The 24,313-nt window shown below is 42.7% G+C and overlaps 1 protein-coding gene across 4 annotated transcripts in view; it reads right to left on the minus strand.

Annotated features, from left to right (window-relative positions):
* Nucleotides 1-17,563: 17,563 nt before the first annotated feature.
* The window catches only part of Cobl (cordon-bleu WH2 repeat protein), a 210,663-nt gene continuing 203,913 nt past the window's right edge, over nucleotides 17,564-24,313 (minus strand). For all 4 annotated transcript variants that reach the window (XM_090332846.1, XM_090332848.1, XM_090332845.1 and 1 more), the window contains one exon: nucleotides 17,564-18,883. In XM_090332846.1, coding sequence (XP_090188972.1) covers nucleotides 18,866-18,883 — 18 coding nt within the window. In that variant the 3' untranslated portion in view covers nucleotides 17,564-18,865. The remainder of the gene's footprint in view (nucleotides 18,884-24,313) is intronic.

Below are 24,313 nucleotides of genomic sequence, written 5' to 3' on the forward strand. Positions count from 1 at the left end.
ACTTTACATTTGCACTATCAGGGCAGAGGATTATAATTCATGCACATAAAAGACATTTTACCATATTTGATTTATCTCTATACTCTCTCAATATAACAAGTTTTCTTTTCTCCTTTTCAACAACCAATGGACACATAAAGATACATGAATAATATTTGTTTTGCCTTGCTGTCACATCGCATCCCTATCTCTCTTGTACTCTTTAAGACTAAAAATATTTAGACTATGTAGTGAACATGGAATGAGGGCGATGGTGCCGATAAGTCACGATGCCACGTGCTTGCACTGGACCCTCTGGCTTATGTCTCAGTCATTCTATGAGGAAGACATGGGACCCCACACATGCTAACCACTGACTACAGAATCTCTGTAAGTGTTACTGTGTCACTCTTCTCTCAGAACCCTGAGACAGAGTCAAAGACTAGTGACTGACTTTGAAAAAAAGAATTCAGCCTGCTAAGTAAGCATGCTAGGGATGAGCTAAATTATCTGCACACTCTTGTTTTTTTTTTCCCTAAGGAAAATAACATGGTCTTTGCAAAAAAAAATTGCAATACAATATATTTGAACTACAATGTATGTTGAAAAACCATGAAGGAACAGAGAAATGAAAATGGAAATATATATCAAAATGAATAAATTTTGAAAATTGAAGCATGATCAATCCATTACAAGTTAATATAATTTGCAATACCAGTTAAAGCAAACCCTTCCAAGGGATCTTCCACCCTCACAAGCGCCCTTTGCACTTGCTGGGGCTGACAGTGTGCTTCCTGAAGATTTTCCTCTCAAAACCCCACTGAGATGAAAGAGCTTTCAAAGGAAACCGAGTTGCATAAGTGACACACACCCTACCCTGCTCACTTTTCCCACATTGTAATAATCCAAACACACTATACTTTATTCCAGTATCCCACAGAGTAATAAACACATTCTTTGGCGACAAAGAAATTGGAAGCATACTTTATTGTGATATCACTCTTTGATTATGCTCAGCATTTCTTCAGCACTATGTGATTAGCGACTGTGAATGCTCAGGTCAATACGACTAAAAAGGAGGGGATATTAGTGCTGCACAGCTGACTGAGAAGGTCTTGTTCCTGCTAGGCTATGGATATGCGCACATTTATTTATTTATGGTGGCCCAGTGGCATAATCTTATACTGCATTGATTTAATTACAATGTAGCCAGATCTTAAAGGAAAGCTTATTCTAGGTCAATTCATTTTCCATACTTTTCTTTTATTAGGCTGGTGCTAGACTCTATTCCATGGTCATAGTCAATACTGCAGAATCTCTTGATTCACCCACTTCCTCTGTGACCCAAGAGAACATTGATTATCAATGCCCTAGGTTCAACCCACTCATTGTCAGAGCTACAGAGAAAATAAAAGTTCATAAAAACTTGGGAATCTGGGCCAGGAGTATGGCCTAGTGATAGAGTGCTTGTCTAGTAGGCATGAAGCCCTGGGTTCTATTCCTTAGTACCACATACACAGAAAAGGCTGGAAGTGGTGCTGTGACTCAAGTGGTAGAGCACTAGCCTTGAGCACACAGAGGCTCAGGGACAGTATCAAGGCCCTAAGTTCAATCCCCAAGACTGGCAAAAAAAAAAATCTTCCAAAACTTGGGGTCTTTGTTTTAACTTAAAAATTCTATTTTGCCAGGCACTGGTGGCTTACACTTGTAATCCTAGCTACTCAGAAGGCTGAGATCTGAGAATCATAGTTTAAAGCCAGCCTAGGTAAGAAAGTCTGTGAGACTCTTACCTCTAATTAACCATTAGGAAATCAGAAGTGGTTCTGTGTCTCAAAGTGATAAAGCACTTATCTCAAGTGAAAAAGCTCAGGGACAGAGCCCAGACTCTGAGTTCAAGTCCTAAAACTGGCCAAAAAAAAGTTATATTATTATCTTTAAATAGCTGTACAAAGAGGTTGCAATTTACATTTTTATTTTTATTATTATCCTTAGGCACTTATATAAAAGGGTTACCATTTAACAAAGCAGTTTATGAGTTTATGAATACAATAAATCTTGTCACCCCTTTCAACATTCTCACCTATCCTTCCCCCATCTATCCCTTCCTTCATTCTTCTTAATTTGGTAGGATATATACTGGATTCTTGACCAAATCCTCCCCATTTTCTCCTCTCATTTACCTACCCTCTCCCCACATCTTTCAAGGACTCCCTTTCTGCTGTTTTATTTTGCTGAACTTTGATCTTTTCTTTCTAAGCAATTATAGTCCCTTGAATCTACCATATTTCAGTGAATACATGCTTGTCACCCGTGTATTTACTTACAAGTTTATAGACCAAACTACTGGCCCCCGTTGTTTTGATTTTTCTTTCCTATATGGCCAGAGATTTTGGAACATTTCTTCATGTGTCTATTGGCCATTTTAATTTCTGAAAAGTCTCTAGTGGGCACATTAGCTCGTTTATTGGTTTTCTTTGAGGGTTTAATTTCTCTAAGTTCTCTATATATTCTGGGTATTCAACCATTTTATGATATGTAGATGGAAAGAGTCATCTCCATTCTGTAGGCTGTCTCTTACAGCTTGATGGCTGTGTCCTTTGTGGTGGCAAAACTAAAAAGTTTTGTTTCTGCACAGCAATATATATTAATGTATATTCTTATATTACACATATATTATATGTATTATAATTAAGCATCATCCAGCCCTTCAGGGACTTGAGGAAGAATTTTGTATCTGCTTGCTTTTGTCCTGAAAAATCAGTCATCTTCCTTTAGACTTAGACTGAAATTGCAATTTATACCGTTGGTTCTCTTGAGTTTATAATTCTTGGCCTCCTCGACGACATGAGCCAGTTCCTTATATTAGATTTTGTTATATCTATATCTTTATCTTTACAAGTGTACTATGTCTACATGCGCACACTCACATACACACACACACACACACACACACACACACACTCACAAATATGCTCTAGTCTCTCTGCTTTTCTAGAGAACCTTGACTAACACTTGTTTCCTTAGCAATAGAAAGCCTATAACAATTTGAGAGAATTATTTATTTTTATGTTTTGCTGGTCCTGGGGGTTGGATGCTGGGCCGTGACTCCGTCCCTGATCTTTTGTGCTCAGCATTAGTGCTCTGCCACTTGAGTCACATCTGCATCTCCACTTCCAGCATCTGTGGTGATTCATTGGAGTTAAGAGTCTCACAGACTTTCCTGCCCTGGCTGGCTTCAAGCTGTGATCTTCAAATCCCAGCGTGTAAAGTAGCTAGGATTGCAGTCATGAGCCACTGGTGCTCGGCAATAATTATTTTTCTTCTAAGCCTCATTGTCTTTTTCTGTACAATGGATGTAAGGAAAATAAATAAAAATATTCAACGATTAAGGGACATTCAGCATTTTGCTTTGGGTTCCTGGTAAGCTTTCAATTCATGGTAGTTTTTAATAGGAAGTTCAGTAAGCACATTAGAATGCACAGTATATCCAGAAATCCAGCACCTCCTTGGGTCTGCAGTACAAGAAGTCTGTATGTCTTGTGAGAACCTTTCTTGGGTCACACTAATAAGGAGCTGTTGGCTCCTTGACTTTCAGGGCTTTTCTGCCTTCAATTCCAGACTTCTTATAAGACAAGTCTCCAAGTGTTGTCTCACACAAATGTCTTCCAATTACCTATAGACTTAGTTGGAGAATGAGTACTTAGGTTCCCCAATCCTGCCAGATTCACTGACTCAGAATGCCTGGCTAGGAGCCAGGGAATTTGCATGTTTAACAAGCTCCCCGGGTGACTCTAATGCAATTAAAGTTGGAGAGCCTCTGCCTTGTGCCCTGCTGAGTCCCCTCACTCCACACAGACATAATTAAGCTTCTTAATTACACTTTTTGCCAAGAATTAACTGAGTCTTAATTATCTGAGAACACTGATTGACAATAAGAGGATGAGACTGTTGAGTTGTTATTCAAACTGGAGGCAAGGTTTGAACATCCACAGCAGTGGCGCTCTCCTGGTCTGACTAGATATCTATGTGGCTATGCCCATCCTATGTAGGTCACTGTGGACAGGTTGGAGATACCAGGACAATCTTGCAGACCTTAAGTGACTTCTTAAGTAGTTTTTACAAATGGAAGTTCCATGAAACACCATCTATTTGGATGTGTATACATGCATTCTGGATTGGTATTATCTTCTCTTATTTCCACTAATAGTCTAGGCTGCTACCTGCATAGGAACTAGGGCTCTGGTGAGGAGAGTTCCTTTGAGTCATGTTTCTTCAGAAGTGCCTAGGCTTGGGCAATTGCAGTGTCTTCACTTTGCTGACAGTGGCACAGGAGCACATATCATTGACCTTTTTTTTTTTTTCAGTGATAAGACTGAGAGATGGAAACTAGATGTTGATGGTGGGGTCCATAGGGTATTTACTGCTTTAATTTGAGCTCCATTGTTGTTAAATGCCTGCTTACCTTTACACCAGGCTCTGATGCTGGTTGAACAAGGGGCTTTTGGATCTTCTTTGAGGGAAGCCCTGGTCTTACCCAGAAATGAAGGACTTAGTTGACTACATAAAGTCACCATAGCCAGCAATCTCTGTTCTATTTCACTACATCATCCTGTCATGTCGGATGCTTTGTGTCATGAGAAGGCTGGGAGTGTCTGAGTCAGGCAATGCCTCAAAATGGTTTTCTTTCTTGCTCCTTCCTCAATTTCTCCTTCACAAAAGCTGGAAAATTGAGAGGTTCTAATTAGGGTACTTGGGAAATTCTTTACCTTTAAATTCTTCACCAAAATTCATTCTGAAATTTAATTTTCATGGTGAGGTAGTATGAGATGGGGCTAGGTTGCACATTTAAAAAGTGGTAAGTGGATTAATGATACATCCATTCATAGGTGAATCAGTTAGTAGACTGTTCAAAATGTCCTAACCCTACAGTTCTTTCTGGGCACATCAGTGACCCTGTGTCCCTTGTACTCACATTGCCATTTCTTCTATTCAGAGAATCCTCCAAGCTCTTCCTCAAGTCCTCTTGCAGTATCTCACCTAAGAACTCCAAACAAGGTAACTAAGCAATTGCAAGACTCTGGAACTTCCTTCCTATCGCCAGGGATTATTTAACCATTAGATACGCATTTCTTTGCTCGATGACTTTCTTGGGTAGCCAGGATCTTCTTTGGTTCACATGTGGCAATTAGAATTGCTGAAGAAGTAGCATCTCCTGGGGAAGTCCTCACCCCATGAGAAGAGTTGGCACACAAATGTCCTGCTTTCCTGTTCCTTGGGCAAACTATTCCTGAGCATAATTATTATACCAAGTGGAGATTCCAGTGGAATGGAGCTCCATTTGCCCCCATGTGGGACATGGCTTTACACGGTAGCATTTACAAGCTTCTCATCCTGCCTTAACTGACTTGCCCATTCCCTGACCAACGTTTGCTTCATTTCTCAACTCAGCATTTGAATTCTTGCCTCAGATCGACTTCAAAGAAACCTAAACTAAGGCAGAATTAAGTCACCCACCCTAACAACACAAACCAAAAGGCACACTTAATTATGCACAGCAATAATATTGAAGATTTAAAATTGTGAGCTCAGCATAGTGGCACACATCTGTAAGCTCAGCTAGGAGGGAAATTCAGATAGGTAAATAACCTGTGAGGACAGTCTAGGCTAAAACATGGTGGCGGTGGGGTGCCTGAAGTGGAAGGGTACTTGTCTGGCAAGTGCAAACCCTGACTTCAAATCCTAATACCACTAGAAATAATATTAACATTTGTGTCAAACTTGTAAAGTTTAGAGTGTACAAATATTAAATTGTATATATACAGACATGTGTATATGCTGTGCATATGTATGTATATGTATGTGTGCACATATATCTACATATATATATATGTATACACACACACACACACACACACACACACACACACACACACACACACACACACACACACACACACTGGGGCTTGAACTCAGGTCTCCCACTCTGGCTTGGCTTTTTCTAATCATGGCTAGCACTCTGTCCCTTGAATCACACCTCTACTTTCTGGATATTTCTGCTTATTGGGAAATAAGAGCCCTGAAAATTTGCCTGGCTAGTTTGGAACCACAATTTTCAGATCTTGGTCTCCTGCATAGCTAGGATTATAGGGGTTAGACACCGAGGCCCAACAGCATAATAGCTGTTTTGAAGTAGAAACTGGAGGAAACGTAAGGGGAAAGAGATCCAAGCCACAATAACAGAAAATCTTTTCTGCCAAAGAGAAAGATCAAGTAGATGAAACATTTAATATGGACATAAAATGTCTGAGCCACCAAATCGGTAGGTGAAGTTTAATCACTGAATGCTGGATTCAGAAGCCAGACTAAAGAGAATAAATACACTTAACTCTAAGAAAAAAATGGATTTTTTAATCTTTATAACTGTTGTTCTTTTTTATTGTTGGGATAATGCAAAGAGGGGTTATAGTTACATTGGTCAGGTAGTAGGTGCATTACTTATCACACATTGATACCCCTTCTCATGTTTTTGTCCCTGGTTCCTTCCCCCACCCCTCCCAATCATCTTGTTTCCCCCCTTCCCTTTCCTATTTTAAATAAGCAAATAAACAGATATACAATATACCAGGTAACAAAGTCAGATATAGTAACAATATGAGAATATCCATAAGGGCGAAAAAAAAAAAGAAATAACGTAGTACACTAAGAACAACAATCATACAAGATAAACCTCTTCTTTCCATATCCTAGAGTTCATTTCATTTAGTCTTATCCTATATGACCTTAGGTACATAGATTTTGAACTATTGTGATCCTCTGTTAGGAGAGTCCTAGATGTGTACTATTTATTACAAATAAGGGAAACCATTGAACAAATGGAATTTTTATTTACAATGACTGTATTTTAGTATACATAACAATCTTGTCATTCTAAAAATATTATATATGGCAGTAGTGGTCAATAAAATAGGAATTAATAGCAAAAATGCCCTCCAATAATTCAAAATCTGCTCAAAGCCACAAGACAGTTGGTCCCAGTGACCATTTCTGTCACTTCTGTCATATCTTTCTTCCAATGACCATTTCACCAAGATTCTGCTACTTAGCTCAAAGGAGAAAAATGAAACTACATTTTAGAAATTCTAGAAAATGCAATAATTAAAACATCACACATCAGAATATAACAGTCACATTGTGAATGCTTATTACAGTAAAAAAAGTACAGAAAATTTTGCCAAGTTGAAATGCTTAAGAAAACATCATGGATATAAACCAAAAGAAAAAACTTATAACAACAAAAGCAAATTAAGGAGACAATCCAAAGCACTATTAGGAAATATAAGATGTAGAAAACAATAACTAGTTTAACTGAATAAATGAAAGAGAGAAAGCATTAGTACACAAATTAAGAGTTGACAAGGAAAATAACCATTAAGAGAAAAAAATTTTTTTTAAGAAAGAAGGCTCACAGTTAGCAGTATGTCCTGAAAATAACTCTAACAAATTAGATAGCATGGGTATATTTTTAGGATTATATGTTTCCTAAATTTGACCCCAACAGAGACAAAAATCTAACCAGGATCAATTTTAATGGAAAAAGGTCACAGAATTCTTCCTTACAAATAAGCAACATGGCTAGATACTTTCTGAGTAACTCTACCCAGTGAGTAAACATCACAAAATTGCAATGCTATGTAAAATATTCCAGAGTTTTTAAAAAAGAAAAGATATAGATTCCCAAACTTGGCAATATAACATTATCTATAGACAATTTAGACCCGTTTATCTCAATGCAAAACTACTAACGTGGTAATGTATATGATCCAGTATCTAACTTAAATTTTTGAATTCAGTGGCAACAGGTGTTGATCATTCCAGAAATGAAAAGGTGATTCAGTACTGAGAAGTCTGTTCACATAATTCAATCCACAAAGTTTCTGGGGAGAAAAATTCTGTGATCAATTTGATAGATGTAAGAAAGCATTCACTATAACTCTCTGCTCATTTATGAGTTAAAATACAACTTAATAAAAAAAGACTTGGTGGCATGCAGTTTGTTATCTTTAGTAGTTTTGTTCATACATTTAATTTATGAATAAAACTACAAAATGCTAAAAAAAAAAGACTTGGTGGATTTTTATTTGAAAATTATATAGCTCATATCAAAAGGTACCCTTTGATAATGGAGGCAACTTAGAGGCAGTTCTACCTAAAAGAAGGAAGATGAGGAAGAGGAAGAAGAAATGGAGAAAAAGAAGCAGGAAGAGGAAGAGGGAGGCACAGGAGCCTCACATTAGAGTTAACCTGAAAAATCCTCTTGCCTTCCTGCGATATCATCTACCAACTTACTTTTCTCCTTTCTCTTGGCTGGACTGGCAGGGGCTATTTGCAAAGGTTTGCTCCCATACAATGCAACAACCATTCCCCAGTCAGTGTTCCCACTGCTTCCTCCTTAATGATGGCAGTGTGTTCTATATTCAAGGCCTAGAGCTTGGAAAGGTTTAGAGCTTCAAATACCTTCTCTGAAGACTTATTCAGCCTGGCTCTGGTGTTCTCTAGCTTTGTACACTCTGGCTACAGTGCCTAGCTAAGTCTGTCTCATTATTTGATGGTTGACTCAGCTGTCACTCAGGAAGCTTTCCTGACAGCCTATCTTTCAGTTATCAGCCACGCTTTGAATTTCCCATCCAATCTCTATTCATTGGCTTTCCCACCCAGCTCCCTCTGTGAAGGCTCTGTGTCTCAGACACTGTTCCTTTCCTTTCGTATCCACTGCCTGTCATGCAGCAGCCTGTAACGTTTGTTGAACTGAAGGGGGAGGATGGGGGAAGCACAGCTCTGCTTATGCTCCATGCATGGTGGTTTTGCTCAGGACACATTTCCTCCCTTTATGCCCCCAAATCTCCTAAATCCCATAGCTGGCTCGTTTGTGACATGCCCAGGAAATTACTAATTGGGATTTTCTGATGCCTAACTCAAAACAGCTGCCATCTTCTAGCCTGGTCCCTGGAAATTTCACATCCCTAGAAAATCACTATCTGTTACAACAAACCCATTTACTCATTGATCATTTATTTTTTATTTATTTTTAAAGTTTATCATGAAGTAGTTGTGTAAAAAGGTTAGAATTCCATGTCAGGTTATGATTACAAACAACTCTTTTTGAACAGTGTCACCCCTTCTATTATGCCTCCTTATTTCCCCCTCCCATCCCTAACCTCAAGTTACAGTTTAATTTTTACATAATGTACATTGAATATATTTGATGTACATTACTGATATTTAATGTACATTGCATATATATGTTCATGATTTCTCATTTTGATAAATATTGCTTACTTTAAAATTATATTATTATCTTTAAGTGGTTTACAAATGAGTTACCATTTAACAAATCAGTTCTGAACACAATGCATCTTGATTCCAAATTATCTAATTTTTATATATTTCTTTTTGTTAGTTATGTTAATCCATGCTCTTAGAAGACAGGAATTAAATATTATCATTAAAACATGACTCTTCCCATTGAGATGGGCTGGCTAATTTGCAGGATGAAGTTGGAATACATCTGGCCTTCTTGACTACATGCGTTATTTACAAAGGGAAGCGTCTGAGTGATTATTTTCTCTCTTGGTTAGTGTGAGAAGGGGAGGCACATTTCCTCCGTTGTAATTATTCTAAGAAGAGAAAGGAAACTGGAAATTTCCAACCAGTATAAAGAGAGATGAAACCCTGTTAAAACTTGGAAATATTACAATTTCACATTGAATTCACATATTGTTGATGTTAATGTAGTCATCATTTGGACCTAAAGCTCTGCTGTCCTGATGGTGTGCTGAACTTTTGCATAGGGAGGCTGCTTCCTTTTTCCTCCCAGAAACTCCATCTTTTCTTTCTCTCTGCTCTGGGATGCTGACCAGCATGGACTCAGGAGTAGGCCATCAAAAATGGCATTCACAATTTGTCCTGTGGACTCTGGTTACATCTGAACAATGGGAAAAACTGAAGAGGAGGGAGGAGCTGGGACAGTTCTTATCTAGCCAGGCTAGGGTTGGGCAGTGACTGCTTTTCTTTACCAGTAGTCCATCTCCTGTCCAGTAGATCTGAGGAATGCAGATTCCTTGCCAATGCATGGTGCCTATTCCTTACCTTGCCCTTTATTCCAAGGCCTGGTTGTCAAATCTGGGTTTGTAACACTGCCCCCTTCTGTTTTCCTTGAACTTTGCACTTGCCTGTTGAGTAACATCAGCTTTATAGTTTTCATGTCAGTCATTTGCATAAACCACTTGTTTCTGGGACTCTAGCTGATAGCATCAAATAACTTTTTGCATAAAAAAAATACAACTCCAGAATGGCAGGATGGTGGAAACAGGCTATCCCAAGCTCCTAACTCTGCCAGGAAGAGTGGAGCTTGATGAGAAGGGTGGCCTACAATGGCTTTTCAGCCACTTCCAGCCAAGCAGAGGCCAGAATCCAGGGCTCTTGGTTTTTCAGAACAGCACTCTCATCATGGTACCAAACAGCATGGATAAAATAATTGAGCTTCCCCATTATACCATTACCATCCACTCTTCCATTACAAATCATTGACTAGGGGCCCCTTGCATATAGGCACCAAACTTAACGTTATTAGCTATAATTATTTCCTGTGATTTTCCTGCCATCACACCTAGCCCAGCTATACTGTTACTAGTGTTAGTGACGAGAAAACCTAGGAGCAAAATTGCCTTCCCTAGTCACTTAGCATGGGGAAATGTATGAGTTAGCAGCATTCTCACCTGGGTCTTTCTGACAATGTGTATCTACACAGAGACCCATCCTATAGATCGAATACAAACCTAAAGCAATGATCAGGAACGAGACTAAATACCAATGAATGCTTGAGGCAAGACTTTGCATGAGGATACCAGGTTAGCGGGGGTCATTCAGTCTGTGGGGCAGCTATCCATTCGTCTACTCACATTTCTTGGTTGTTCCCTTGTGGACAGTCAGATCAGAAAGGGATGGCCCTTCTCAGGCAGAAGCTTCTTGGAAAACAGGGGCAAGAGCTGATGGCTTCAATTGTTTGTGGGGAAGGGCATGTTTATGGGATCCTGGGTTGGCTCAGATCAGGAAACCTGTTGGAGCCCAGTCAGAAGCAGAAGGCTGGGCCTCTCAAGCCCCTGTACCAACAAGTAAAAGAATGCTTCATGCCTCTGACCATGAGAGAAATGTGGATGAAAATGACGACAACCTTCATTCTAAGTGTTAGAGTGGCTACCATCCCCAAAACCAAAGATAGCAAGTGTTGGAGAGCACGTTGGTGGGAAAATAAAGTGTATAACCATTATAGAAGCCAACATGGAAGTACTTCAGAAAACTATGTCTTAGCTTTTTTATTGCTGAGAACATGGCCTGAGGAAATGAAATTAGCATATCAGAGACAAACTGTATTTCCGTGTTTATTGCAGCACAGCTAATAACAGCCAAGACATAGGGTCATCCAAGGTGCCCATCAACAGATGGATGGACAAAGAGGATGGTTCCTGTATGAAATGGAGGAAAGAATGCAAGAAAAGAATGAAATTTTGTTATTCTAGCAACACGGATGGAACTGGAGGACATTATGTTAAGTGAAATAGGTATAGAAAGAGAAGAACTATAAGATCCCATTTGCTTATGCAAAAGGTAAACAAATGTTTATTTTATAGACATATGGAGGATATTGGTTACTGGATGGGGGGTGAGTATGGAGTGTGGGGGGGTGTATGGAGTGGGGAAGAAGGCAAAATTGAGGGTGAGTTATAGGCACCAAAAGACAATGAAAGAGGAGTCAGTTCTAGTGTTCTTTGGTACAGTAGGGAGATTGTAGTAGTAACAGTTTACTATTTATCTTACAAATAACTAGAAGACAAGACTTTTGCTTTTGTTTTAGTCATTTGTGGGGGCCTGAACTTGGGGCCTGGGTGCTGTCTTTGAACTTTTTGCTCAGTGCTAGTACTCTGCCATTGGAGCCCACAGTGCCACTTCTGGCTTTTTTTTTTGTTGATAGTTTATTAGAGATAAAAGTCTCATGGACTTTCCTGCCTGGGCTGGCTTTAAACCATGATCCTCAGATCTCAGTCTCATGAGTAGCTAGGATTACAGATGTTGAGCCACCAGTGCTCAGTTTGATGACGGTTTCTAGATGCTGTTGACTTCATTTATACTAAAAGTGTTGTTTTTCTCTAATAGCAAGTTCAGGTAATAAGTTACCTGGGCATTGAATGAATACATAGGCTTGATGCTACCGAGTACACATGATCTCCTTTGGTGATCCCAGAATACATATTATCTCCTTTGAAGATCCCAGTCATGTGCATATTGATGCACTATCCTCATCAGTGGACCTGGTCTTATGCATTGCAACCTTGACCAACCATGTCACCAGACTGATCCTTTCAAGCAAACAGGTGGACCATCATTGTGCTCCTCCAATACTGGAAATCCTGGTAGATGCCATCCGAATGGTTTTCCCTGAATGTCTTAATGCTCAGTGAAAACTGTTGTGGCTGGAAGTCAATGCAGTCCCAATTTAAAAGATGTTTGAAAAGCTGGGTACCAGTATGGTTAAGATTAATGTTTGCAATGCCAGGTCTCTGAAAGGTTTCAGGGCCATGATAGTTGTTGCATAAGTGCCCTTCATTCCTACTTTATACAGGCCTGAAGGGCTTTATGCCATAGCTTCAGATATACCTATAAAGCTTCATTCTAGAAGAGAGGACTTTTCAGGTTCCCAACACGAAGTAATGCTAATCAGGCCAATCTGATTATTATACTGTGTATATTTGTCATGTTTGCTCACATTGTACTTCATAAATATCTGTACCTCCTAAATAATTTGTGTCTAGGAGCAGTGGCACATACCTGGAGCTCTGGTGACTTGGGAGACTGAGGCAGGCAGGAGGATCCTGGGAGTCTAGACTAGTATTTGTTTAATAAAGTAAAGCATGGCAGAAACAGATGAGGAAGGAAAATCTTCCTTTCTGGAATGTCACTGTGATTGTCACCAAAATCCCTGGTGTGGGATATAACATCTCGGTGAGGAAGGTCTGCCCTTAATGTGGGGTTTGGCAGAGAGCCCATCATGGAGTCAGTGCCAGAAACCTCTGAGGCCTCTCATCGGGATTTGATGCCTGTTGGCCTCTTATGATCTCAGAAGCCACAGGGGACAGGGAACCAGCCTTACAGCCAGGATGTCTGGCCAGCTGTGGCCTTGGAGGTAAGCCCTGCTGTTTCCCAGAGCCATATGTCGTTTGTATGTAAGAGAGCATATGAATTCATCAGAGCAGATCTAAACCTCTCGTGGTGTCTTGGTTCTCCTGTTGCCTTGGTTCTGCTGTTGCTGAGCTTCGTATCATTCAATGGCACAAAGTCCAGGTGAGTAGAGCCAACATGGAAAGCCCTTGCTGTGACAGGAGGACCTGGGAAGCTGGGTAGCCCAGGTCCCCTTCCCATACCAGCTTCTTATGCCCCGACTGGTGATGACATCAGAAATTACACCTGCCCTTTCAGGAAGGGGGGAGAAAGAAGGTAGGGAGGGAGGGAGGGAGGGGGGAGAGAGAGAGAGAGAGAGAGAGAGAGAGAGAGAGAGAGAGAGAGAGAGAGAGAGAGAGAGAGAGAGAGAGAGAGAGACAGACAGACAAAGAGAGACAGAGAGACAGAGACAGAGAGAGACAGAGACAGAGAGAGACAGAGAGACACACACAGAGAGACAGAAACAATAAATTTATTGAATCAGGTTATTGGAAATTAGCTTACTACTCAGATAACCTAAAGATGCAAAAATGACTGAATGACTGCAGTCCATGCTCCATGTTAGGTGTTCTCAGGATGGCCTGAGGCAGCAGTTGTGGTTGCCATCCTGGAATAAGGGACGGAAGCCCTCATGAGATGCCTAATTTTGGAGTTCCAGCCACAGAGGCTTAGAACACTGACCTCCAGAACACTGAGACACACAGGTGCATGTCAGGCCCCTCAAGATGAGCTCAGGATGCATTTGTAACTACATGGCCCTTAGCCTGGGACATAGCCAGTGAGAAGCAGATGGACCTGTCCCCTTTCTGTGGCACCAAAACACACACCTCAGATGCAGGCTATAGATCCTTTTTGGCTTGGGACATATAAGAAGCAGGTGAGTGCCCTTTCAATGACACTGACACACAGGCTTCAGTCTCCTGACTGAAGCTGAGAGTGGAAACAGAGCTTATCTAAAGTAAGAGTGAACCACAGGAATGTCATGGATGTCTCTGAACCTCCATTGCTCAGAGGAAAACATTATTTTGAGACCATATATGTGGCCTAGAGAGGAACTCAGAAAGTGTTTGTAGAGCTTGGCAGAAGGCCCAGTGTCTTGGTCTGTGGAAGTCAATTCTTCATTGCCTTTGGATTGGAGAAGGGACGAAAAGAAGGGCAAAGCAAATCAGAGTCATAGGCAAGAAATAGTCCCTGCCAGCTGCGCCCTTTTGTCTGGGATAGGCAAGCATGCCATTGAGGCTTCGAAGCCCTTCTGGGCAAATAAGTCATAAAGCCCTTGGAAGTCAGCAGCCCTTCTACTTTTGGTGCTGCCCTGCTCCAGCACTGACGGCGAATGTCATCACCTCTTCTTCTCCCATGTCGCAGGTAGGGACTCGAGTTCCTTGAGATGGGCTCATTTGCTGTATCACACACACACACACACACACACACACACACACACACACACACACACACACACACACACACACACACGGTGTGGTGACAATGCCAATTCTTTTTGGGCCAGAACCTTCCTTACTCCCAGGTGACTCTCTTGCTTTGGGTAGAGGCCCAATTGTTTCTGGTAGCAGGAGGTGGCTGAAATTATGACAACATAGAGTGATCACTCAATGATTTCACAGTACACAAGGCCACAGAGAAAAGTGGCCAGGAAGCTATAAACAGTAGGGTCATATTGTAAAAGGTCACAGTGAAGTGGAGACATTAACCACAGCCAGAGAATTGTCACTGGCTTTCAGTGTGCCTTGCCCCAGCCCTGCGCTTTCAGTGGGTAGAGGACCTAGCTCTGCCCTAGAGGCACATGGATGCAGCCAGCTACCAGCAACAGTCCCAGGAAGTCAGCAGTGGAAGGGCATCCCAGACAAAGATTGTCGCTCCCTAGAGGTGCTCCAAACTTGGGCTTGGGACTGGCTGGGGGAACACTGTGGTCCCTCCCAGGACAGACAATCACACATTTCCACCATGCCTCATGTTCCTCCAAGCCTCTGTCTACATGGACAGTGGTCCATCATTTGAGTATGTAACATTAATGACTTAAAAAAAAGTTTTTTGTTTTTTCATTTGAAAGGAACAGGTTCCAGTCTGCTCTGGGCGAATCCACTGCCACCTGCAGTTACTTACAGGCATCTCAATTGGGACCAGGGCAAAACCACTCCTGAACAGGTATGGAACCAGTTAATTGCTTCTTGATCCTTCTACTTTGAGCACATTTGCATTTCTACTGAAACATTTGGAGCCTCCGTCCTGGAAAAACCTTTCCATGGCAGAATCAATCAATTCAGAGCTTTGCTCTGCTCTGAACAGTGCTAGCCTATGTTCTTAGCTTCTGGATAGTTCCAGACATTGCTCCATCCATCTGTTTGGACTCTGTCCTTATCTCAGCAGGACTCACTCTTTTTGCTCACCTCAACTGCTTCTGGCCCAGCCCCTGCCCCAACCCCTCCTTTAGGAAGAATCCCCTATTTTCTCCCAAATCTTCCTGGGATGTGTGTCACAACTCACTGTGACAGCATTCCCCTGTGGACTCTCCCCTATATGCTAACAGGCAAAGAAAGGCTCTATCACAGCCACCACAGAGCCTGGCTCAGAAAAGTTCTGGGGAGATAGGGAAAGAAACAAGGAGAGGAAAGTGAAAGAGAAGTAAGGAGGGGTGAGAAGAAGGATGAAGATAAAGAGAAAAAAGGAGGCAAAAGGAAAAGGAAGAAATGGAAGAGGGGAGAGAAAGAGTGAGGTTAGAAGGGGAGATGAGGACAGGAAAGAAGGGAAAGGGGGTGAGGGAAGGAAATGGAAAGGAAGAGGAATAGGCACACCTGAATTGGGATTCTGCAGCCTTCATCTGAGGGACTGAGATAGTTTTAGCATGCCTAGTGAGGCTATGAGTGGAGCCCAGCCATACACCCAGACTTGTGGGAATTTCCTTCCTGCTTCCATCCTTGCTTCTTAGCCACATGGACATCTGCCTTGCCAGCTTCCCTTGGCGGCATTATTACTTCTCCCCAGGCCTCATTCCCACCCTCTCCCTCCCCCCCAACCCCGGTAGGGGGATTTTCAATCTTCTTTCCCTGGTTCCTTGTGGCCTGTCCAGGCAATTCCTGATTCTGGAGACGGCATATTCATAAATAAAAATAAAATAATGATCAGCCTTGGTTATCTCATATTGTTACAGGATTTCACTTTGCTACTTGATATATTGGATATATGCGTAAAAAAAAAGAATGATCAAAAGAAGTGTGTGTGACTTCACTACAAGAGAGCACTTTGTCTAGGGTAAATGTAGGGATCAGTTGGAATCTCAGAGTCCATGTGTCCTTAAGCAAAGGCACTGTTGCCCTCCTTTGGATGACCAGGCCGATTATCTCCCCTTGTGTGTGCAGTGACAATCCTGTGCAGAGGTGGTAGGCATGTCCCCAGGATGAAGATGATGTGGGATGTGCCCAGGGATGTGAGTCAAGAATGGCTAATGAAGCTGGATGCAATGGCTCACGCCTGTAATCCTAGCTACGCAGGAGGCTGAGATCTGAGGATAAATGCTCAAAGCCAGCCTGGACACAAACAGACCTGAGACTCTTATCTCCAATTAACATCTAGAAAACAGGAAGTGGAGCTTGGCTCAAGGGTAGGGAAGTTGCCTTGAGCTGAAGAGCTCAGAGCCAATGCCCAGGCTGAGTTCAAGCCCCCCGACACAAATAACTAAATTAATTAAACAAAAAAGAAAGGCTAATGGAATCATTGACGCCTAAAGGAGGCATGGGGAAAGGGATTCTGTTGCACCTGTGGGGTGCTGGAATTTTCTTTTTTTCCCTCCCTTCCAGACTTTTTTGTGTTCCTTTTTGTGATGGATGTCATAACTTTAGTCTTATCATTTTAAGTTGAAAACCTATTTGAGAAATGTTAACAGAAGTTCTGTGGCTTGTGGCCACTGTTTTTGTTTTTTTCACTGTCCAGAGAAGTACAACAGGCAACTTGCTATAGTTTGGTTCTGAAATGTGCAAGGCTTGGTCTCTAGCCTAGGGCACTGTTGAAAGGTGGTGGAAACTTTAGGAGGAAAGGACTAGTTGAAGGAAGTTAGGTGACTGTATGCCCTTAGGGAGTGTTAGGGACACCAGCCCTTCCATTCTCTTTGCTTCCTGGCCTTCAGGAGAGGCTCCTTCACCACAAACTTCCCTTATCACAGGCCCAAAGCAACAGAGCCAAATGACAAGAGTTGAAACCTCTGAATTGCCAGCTAAAACACACAAGCACCCAACGTGTTGGCTGAATGAATCAGTGAGTCCCTCCCTTTCCATTTTGTGGCATGAAATTCGCACAACAGTTCTATGACTTGATCTTCTTTTATTTGTGGCACTAAAAGAAACAAGACAGCTGTGACTAAGAGAAATTGGCTGGTAGCTCTTGCTTTGTGGAGTAAACTCAAGAGTGGTAATGAGATGAAGTTCCCAGTCTACCCGATGTCTACGTCAAAGGAGCTGGGAAACATTTCAGTGATTCCAAACACTTCTATTTCATAACTTCTTCATTATTTTCCAGTGCTTTCTCCATATAACAGAAGGTTGCAGAGGCCGAAGAACACCTACTACGCCAGGTAAGCTTTCTCATGCATACAGAGCACTTGTACTACAAGAAGACGGTCACAGAACACGTGAGGAAGTTCATGATCAAATGGGAAGGGTGAAACACCAAAGGGTATGCTGATACATTGTCTGCAGCACATAAGTACTCAGCATCCTATTCCTCAGCACTCTCTGAGGTTCATAAGGCTCCCAGTAGTTTCTGGGCTCAGTACACTGGTTCCCCAGGGGTGGTCTGCTGTACTTCATAGCCTTCTGGGTCAGCTGTCCAAGTGGGGACACTGACCATCCCCTCCAGTGTCTGTATCTCTGCCTCCCCTTCCCCACCACTACCACCTGGGAGGACTCAGAACTGTCCTTGTCCACAATATCAAGCAGGACAGATGAGCTGCCTGGCAGTAGTTGATTTTTAAATGATAAACTGGTCCCAATGTAGTCTAAGACCTGTGCAGTAACAGCCTCGAATACCTGAAGACTAAGATCTTCAAATGTTAACAGAAAAAAAACAATCTAATAGATTTATTATTCAACAAAGGTCATATTTGCAGAAGTGTTTTACCACTCTTATTCCCGGTACATAGAATATCCTGTAATGGGCAATGTTCTGTGTCTGATGATTTATGCTTTCCCCTAGAACTTAAAGGATTTTAAAACAAATGATATTAACCATCTCTACACGATCCAAATCTCAAAAGTCCCAAATCAATCTAAGACATGTTTCTTTACCTGGCACCCAGAAACTAAGTGTGAGTATTGGGCTCCAGACTTTGTATCCCCTTAATTTGCCAACAAGAATAGTTTATTGGCAATTTCAAATAATTAGAGGCAAATCAAGTTTTCTTGGCACAAAAACTGCGTAGCATCATAGCCCCCATCACCCTTCCAATCATGACACGGGATCACCAAAAATCCACTGGGCACACTTTGGCCTGGAGACAAGAGAGGGACACCATGTCTTGATGTTCCTGACCATGTAGTACCCTTGAGTGTTGATTCTGGATGTCCTACAGATGCATTCCTGCAGCCATCTGAGTGGTGTCTACAGGTCACACGAGCAGGGGCACCTGCAGTGAACACAGATGCCATTAGTTATTCAGTTTCTGCACACAGTAGAGGCTGCAGGTAGTATAGCTCCACATAAGTGGGCAGAAAAGTAGAGAAGTGGACAGATAAAAGGTCAAATGAATAAAGGAGGTTATCACGTGCTCTTGGGGACACGTATAAAGGTGTTTTCTATATAGTTACTTCGACCCTTCAGTATCTTTGACTTTTTTTCATAACAAAATGACATGAATAATCTTTCACACAACCACCACCACCACCTAAATGGGGCTGAATAAACTAATTTTATAAGAAAAGGAAGCCTGTACAGGCTTCACACCTAGCAAACCCTGGGGCTGGCTTTGAGGGTATACAAGGAAAGTTATTCCAGGGTTTTGAACAAGCCTGTGTGGGCAAGTGAAGAAGAGGGATTTGCATTGTGGCCATCTCACTTTCCCACATACCTTCTCTCATTGTTTCCAGAGGACAGCACCATCTCAGCACCAGCATTTCATGAAGCTTGCTCTGCTGGCTAAGCTTCCTATGAGGCTAGCAGGTTCCTGAGATAACTGACACAGAGAACTGGTGGACCTTGGCCCTATGGCCTTGGAACTGTGGGGGTACACTGTGACAGCAGTGTGTGAACCAGCAAATCTATTTAACTCCTGGTGGGGAAGCAGAAAAGGGACAGAAGGGGCTGGGGTCCTACTTCACCCTTCAAGGGCACACCCTCTTTGACCTCAGATGATCTCTCACTATGCCTCTTCTCATAAAGTCCAACATTTTCCAATGACATCACCAGCTGGGTACCACGTGTGTGACACATGGGCCTTTGGGGGATACTCCAGATGCTAACTGTCCAGTGACTGGGTTTCATGAAGCCAATGAGGAGATTCACAGAGGGGGCGGCAAGCTGAGTATCTGTGGCTTATGGAATGCTAGCAGGCATAACATTCTTTTTGAAGAAGCCATTCTACCTTGCCAAAGCAAGTTTTGTGGGCACACAGGGCTAAGTGTAAGAGCTGGCCAGTGAGGGAAGTTCCAGGGAAAGAGAGGAAGGAGGGGTGGATCAGCATCTGTTCACACAGGCTGTGGCTATGCTTGGCCTGGCCTGTCCCCCTGGGTGACAGCATTGCAGGATGCCTATGCTAAGACATGTCAATCGATAGTCTCCAAATGGCTGCAGGGCATATTCACCATCACTCAGCAGCAGTGGGATGGTAGAAGTCATACTAGAAAAGCTCCCAGTACATTAAAAAAACAGTTTCAGAGGAGAAAGAAGTACTCCTGACATTTGTTATGAAAAGGGAAGATTCAGAAGGGCAATAGCTGAGAAAAGATCTAAGTAGTTAAAAATCACAAAAAAGGGGGACCAGGATTTTGGTTTAGTGGCCTAGAGTGCTTGCCTAGCATGTAAAGCATGCTAGGAGTTCAATTCCTTGGTACTACTTACATAGAAAAAGCTAGAAGTGGTGCTGTGTCTCAAGTGGTAGAGCACTAGCCATGAGGAAAAAGTTCAAGGATAGTGCTCAGGCCCTAAGTTCAAGCCCCAGGACTGGCAAAAAAAAATCATAAAAGAAAGGCTTAAGAGCTACAGTTAACCACCAGTGAAGCTTAAATCTACATATCAGGTCAAACTGATACCACAGATGGCTCTGCTGACCGCAAAGGACCAGCTTTGGCCTGGGGCAGCCACACAGGGGTGTGCAAGGATGGAAGAAGGCAATGCCTGTCCAAAGAGGAGTCCATATAGTTTGGAAGTGTTGTGAGAAAGTTTCCCTGGCCTCCCATAAGGCTCAGGCTTCTTAAAATTTTTTGATTTTTTTTTTAACTGGATAGAAAGGAAACTAGTGATGGATCATGACTTGCAAGAAAAAGCCAACACAGAAAGTTACAAAATTCACGTTGTAGTTTGTTTCCTTGCCAGCAAAGAGAATAGTCTTTTTGTGGAGAAAGGTAAAATGCATGGTGGTGACAGAGGCTGATACATAGAGAAGGTAAAGAAATGGGCAAGAGCTCAATTAAGGTTTCTACATAGCTTATCTCTCCCATCTTGAGCTGGTAGAGCCTGGGCAACAGAAAGCCATGCAGCCACTGGCTGGCTCTAGAAATGAAAGACTGGAGAAGCAGAGAACTCCTTACTTTCCAAAACTGCTTTGTTCAATGGCAACTCCTTTGTAAAACTACTTAAAGGCAATAAAGATATATCAAAGCTGGGTACGGTGGCTCACACCTGCAAGCCTACTCAGGAGGCTGGGATCTGAGGATGGAGGTTCAAAGCCAGCCCAGACATTAAAGACTGTGAGACTCTCATTTCCAATTAACCACTAGAAAACAGGAAGTGGTGCTGTGGCTCCAGGGTAGGATGGTAGCCTTGAGCTGAAGAGCAGAGCTCAGGGACAATGGCCAGGCCCAGAGTTCAAGCCCACAACTGACAAAAAAACAAACAAAAAATAAAACCCCAAAAAATATATCAAATAATAAAAAGTCAGAAGTGGAGCTGTTGTTTGACTGGTAGAACACTAGGCTAGTCTTGTTCAGGGATAGCACCCAGGCTGGGTTCAAGCCCTAGAGAACTAGCGCGCGCGCGTGCATGCACACGCACACGCGCACACACACACACACACGATAATTAGGGAAAAAAGTGGGTGCTTCCAGCTTGAAGTGGATTCTTGGCAAGGTGTTTAAATGATTATGAAATAAATGAGTTATGAGCACAGTGACAGCAAGTCAGAGTAGGAGGGTGCATGGCATGAAATAAATGAAGCTTCCTCACTCCTTCCATTAAAGGAACATCCACGCAGTGCCAATTTGTGCCATGATGGACAGAACTCACAGAGCCCATGTTTTGGAAGGAGAGATACACAGTCAATAACAATTCAAGCAGTTTTTAGGGAAATTAGATCTGTGACCTGCATTCTAAAGGGAAAACCATGTGGTGTTAGAATGGGAAAAGTTCTGGGGGGGGGTAGGCAGAGTGGGGGTAAGCACAATCTGGGCACCTAAGGAGCCTTTCAGAAAGTCTGGGAAATAATCTTCATAGGACTCAATGAGTGAGAATTAACTGGGAAACGTGTAGGGTATTGTATCTGTGAAATCCTTGAGGGTGGCTCTTGCTTTGTGGGGGGGGTCCCACAAACAGGCAGAGATGACAGGTTACTTGGAAGAGCTGCCAGAAGGACTCTGTGTGAAAACTTGTAAAGACAAACTTAAGCCCCTGTACCTTGAAACCAGCTCAATTTAAACCAGAAGCTAGCAGAGGCTTACATAATGAGTGCCCCAAACCCAAGGTGATGCAACTGGTTCATGAGTTGGCTCTGTCTGGACATAAATCACTGTTCCCTAGCCCTGGGAACTCAGAGTTCTCTTAGGCTTGCTTACCAGAAGGGAGGTTTGTTGCTGTCTCTTCTTCCTGGCTTGGGGCCTCTTCATGGCATCACATGTCTAGTCATTCTCATAGGCTTAGGTGTGTGTGTGTGTGTGTGTGTGTGTGTGTGTGTGTGTGTGTGTGTGTGTGTGTGCGCGCGCGCGCGCACAATACCTGAGTGGGAAAGTGGGAACCTTTGTGCAAGGACAGAACAGCTTGGCCTGGCTCCAATGGGTGCTTAAGATGGTCAGCGACTGATAAGATATCTGGGCATAGTGGTAGTGCTGAACTGGGAGAGGCCAGGGCAAGTCAGTCATTTTAGGTTTTTGTATCCCATCTATCAAATAGAAGCTATAGCCTTTGCTTCCAGACAGATGAGGAGGAGGGGCTTTCCCTGCTGCCTATCAGATAAAGAAGAACACACAGGGAAGAAAGGGATAGGATTTTTACACCATTTGTCTTTCTCTTTCTCTTTCTCTCTTTCCCTCTCCCTCCTATGCTGGTACTGGGGCTTGAACTCAGGGCTTGATGCTTGGCTTTTTTTTTTTTCTCTTTGCTCAAGCGTAGTGCTCTCCACTTGAATTACACCTCCATTTCCAGGTTTTTGCTGGTTAACTGGAGATAGGAATCTCTCAGTTTTGTCTGCTGGGGCTGACTTCAAATGTAAGTTCTCAGATCTCAGGCTCCTGAGTATCAAGGACTACAAGAGTAAGCCACTGGAGCCCAGCTATCATTTGCTTAGAAAAGTTCCTAAGACCAATTAACAAACCCGGCACCCTCCCTTTTCATTACATGATACATGGATGCTTCATTTGCCTGGTGCTCCCCTAGTGCCTTGGCCCTGGAAGGTTCTTTGCCAAGGGGCATGGAATGATGCATGAAATATGCACGCTTCACAGATAAACCAGGATGTGGAAGGTACCCCTAAGTGTGTATTCCAGGCCCCCTGAAATAGTATGTTTAACACACTTGTTTAAAAAAATTGTGAATGCAAGGTTGTGGGAAGAAGAGGGGGTGGCGTGTATGGGACACTGTCTTCAGGAGAGTGACTGTCCCATGATGTAGCTGGAGTTGGTCTCAGCAGATCTATCTGTGAGGCTGGAGGAAAACCAGGTATCTGGAAACTTTTTTTGCCAGTCCTATGCTTGAACTCAAGGCCTGAGCATTGTTCTTAGGCTTCCTCAATGCTAACACTCTACCATCTGAGCCACAGCACCACTTCCAGCTTTTTCTATGTATGTGGTACCAAGAAATCAAACATCAATCTTCCTGCATGACAGGCAAGAACTCTTCCACTAGGCCAAACTCCCCGGCTTTCTTGACTGCCACAAACATACTGCTCCATCCATTCTGCGAGCAAAGCTAAGATCAGATTGCCTTGAAAGGAAGCAAAGCTGTTTCTTTTCCTTCTGTATTTCATCACTGACAGCATTTGCCTCTAGGGGATACTTGAGTTATAGGGAAGGACAACCAACTTTCCCACTTAACTCTGATACTGTCAGGTTTTTCTGCCATAGACAGTCTCTGTCCCGCTCTCCCTCCACCCCGTGGATGGGCAGAAACCCTCACTGAGCACCTTGAGGAAGGAAATACCTCCACACCCTGACTGCTGGGGAGGCTCAGCTCATTCTTAAAGCTTCGGGTTGGTGCCATTTTCCTTGTGGTTAGCACAGCACTAGAAGCCCCAGTGGTAAAAGGAAGTTAAGAGAAAAGAACAAGAGGCAAAGTGCCAATGATTTCCTGTTCTAGACCCATACAACATACCACAGAGTACTTGCTGCAAACACAGCACAAACCCCTGAGGAACATGCATAGCAGGGTAGTGCCATCAAACCAACTGTTGAGAAAAGCATCAGGCCACAGCTTGGATTGCAGAGCCTGCCTAATACCCTAATGATTGTTTCTCAACATGGGAGCAATCAGAGAGGGCAAGTCCACAGGAAAGGAAGGCAGACCAGGAGGACCAAGAAGGACGGCTCGGTAGGAGCCATGGCATTCCTCACCTCCCAAGCCACATTCCCCAGCAGGTTTCACGTGAGTCTACCATAAGGCAGCAGGTAGAGAGGGCTCCTGATCATCTGGCCCC

This window comes from Megascapheus bottae, chromosome 5, assembly GCF_031878675.1.
Source record: "Megascapheus bottae isolate mThoBot1 chromosome 5, mThoBot2.hap1, whole genome shotgun sequence".
Taxonomy (NCBI): Eukaryota; Metazoa; Chordata; class Mammalia; order Rodentia; family Geomyidae; genus Megascapheus; species Megascapheus bottae.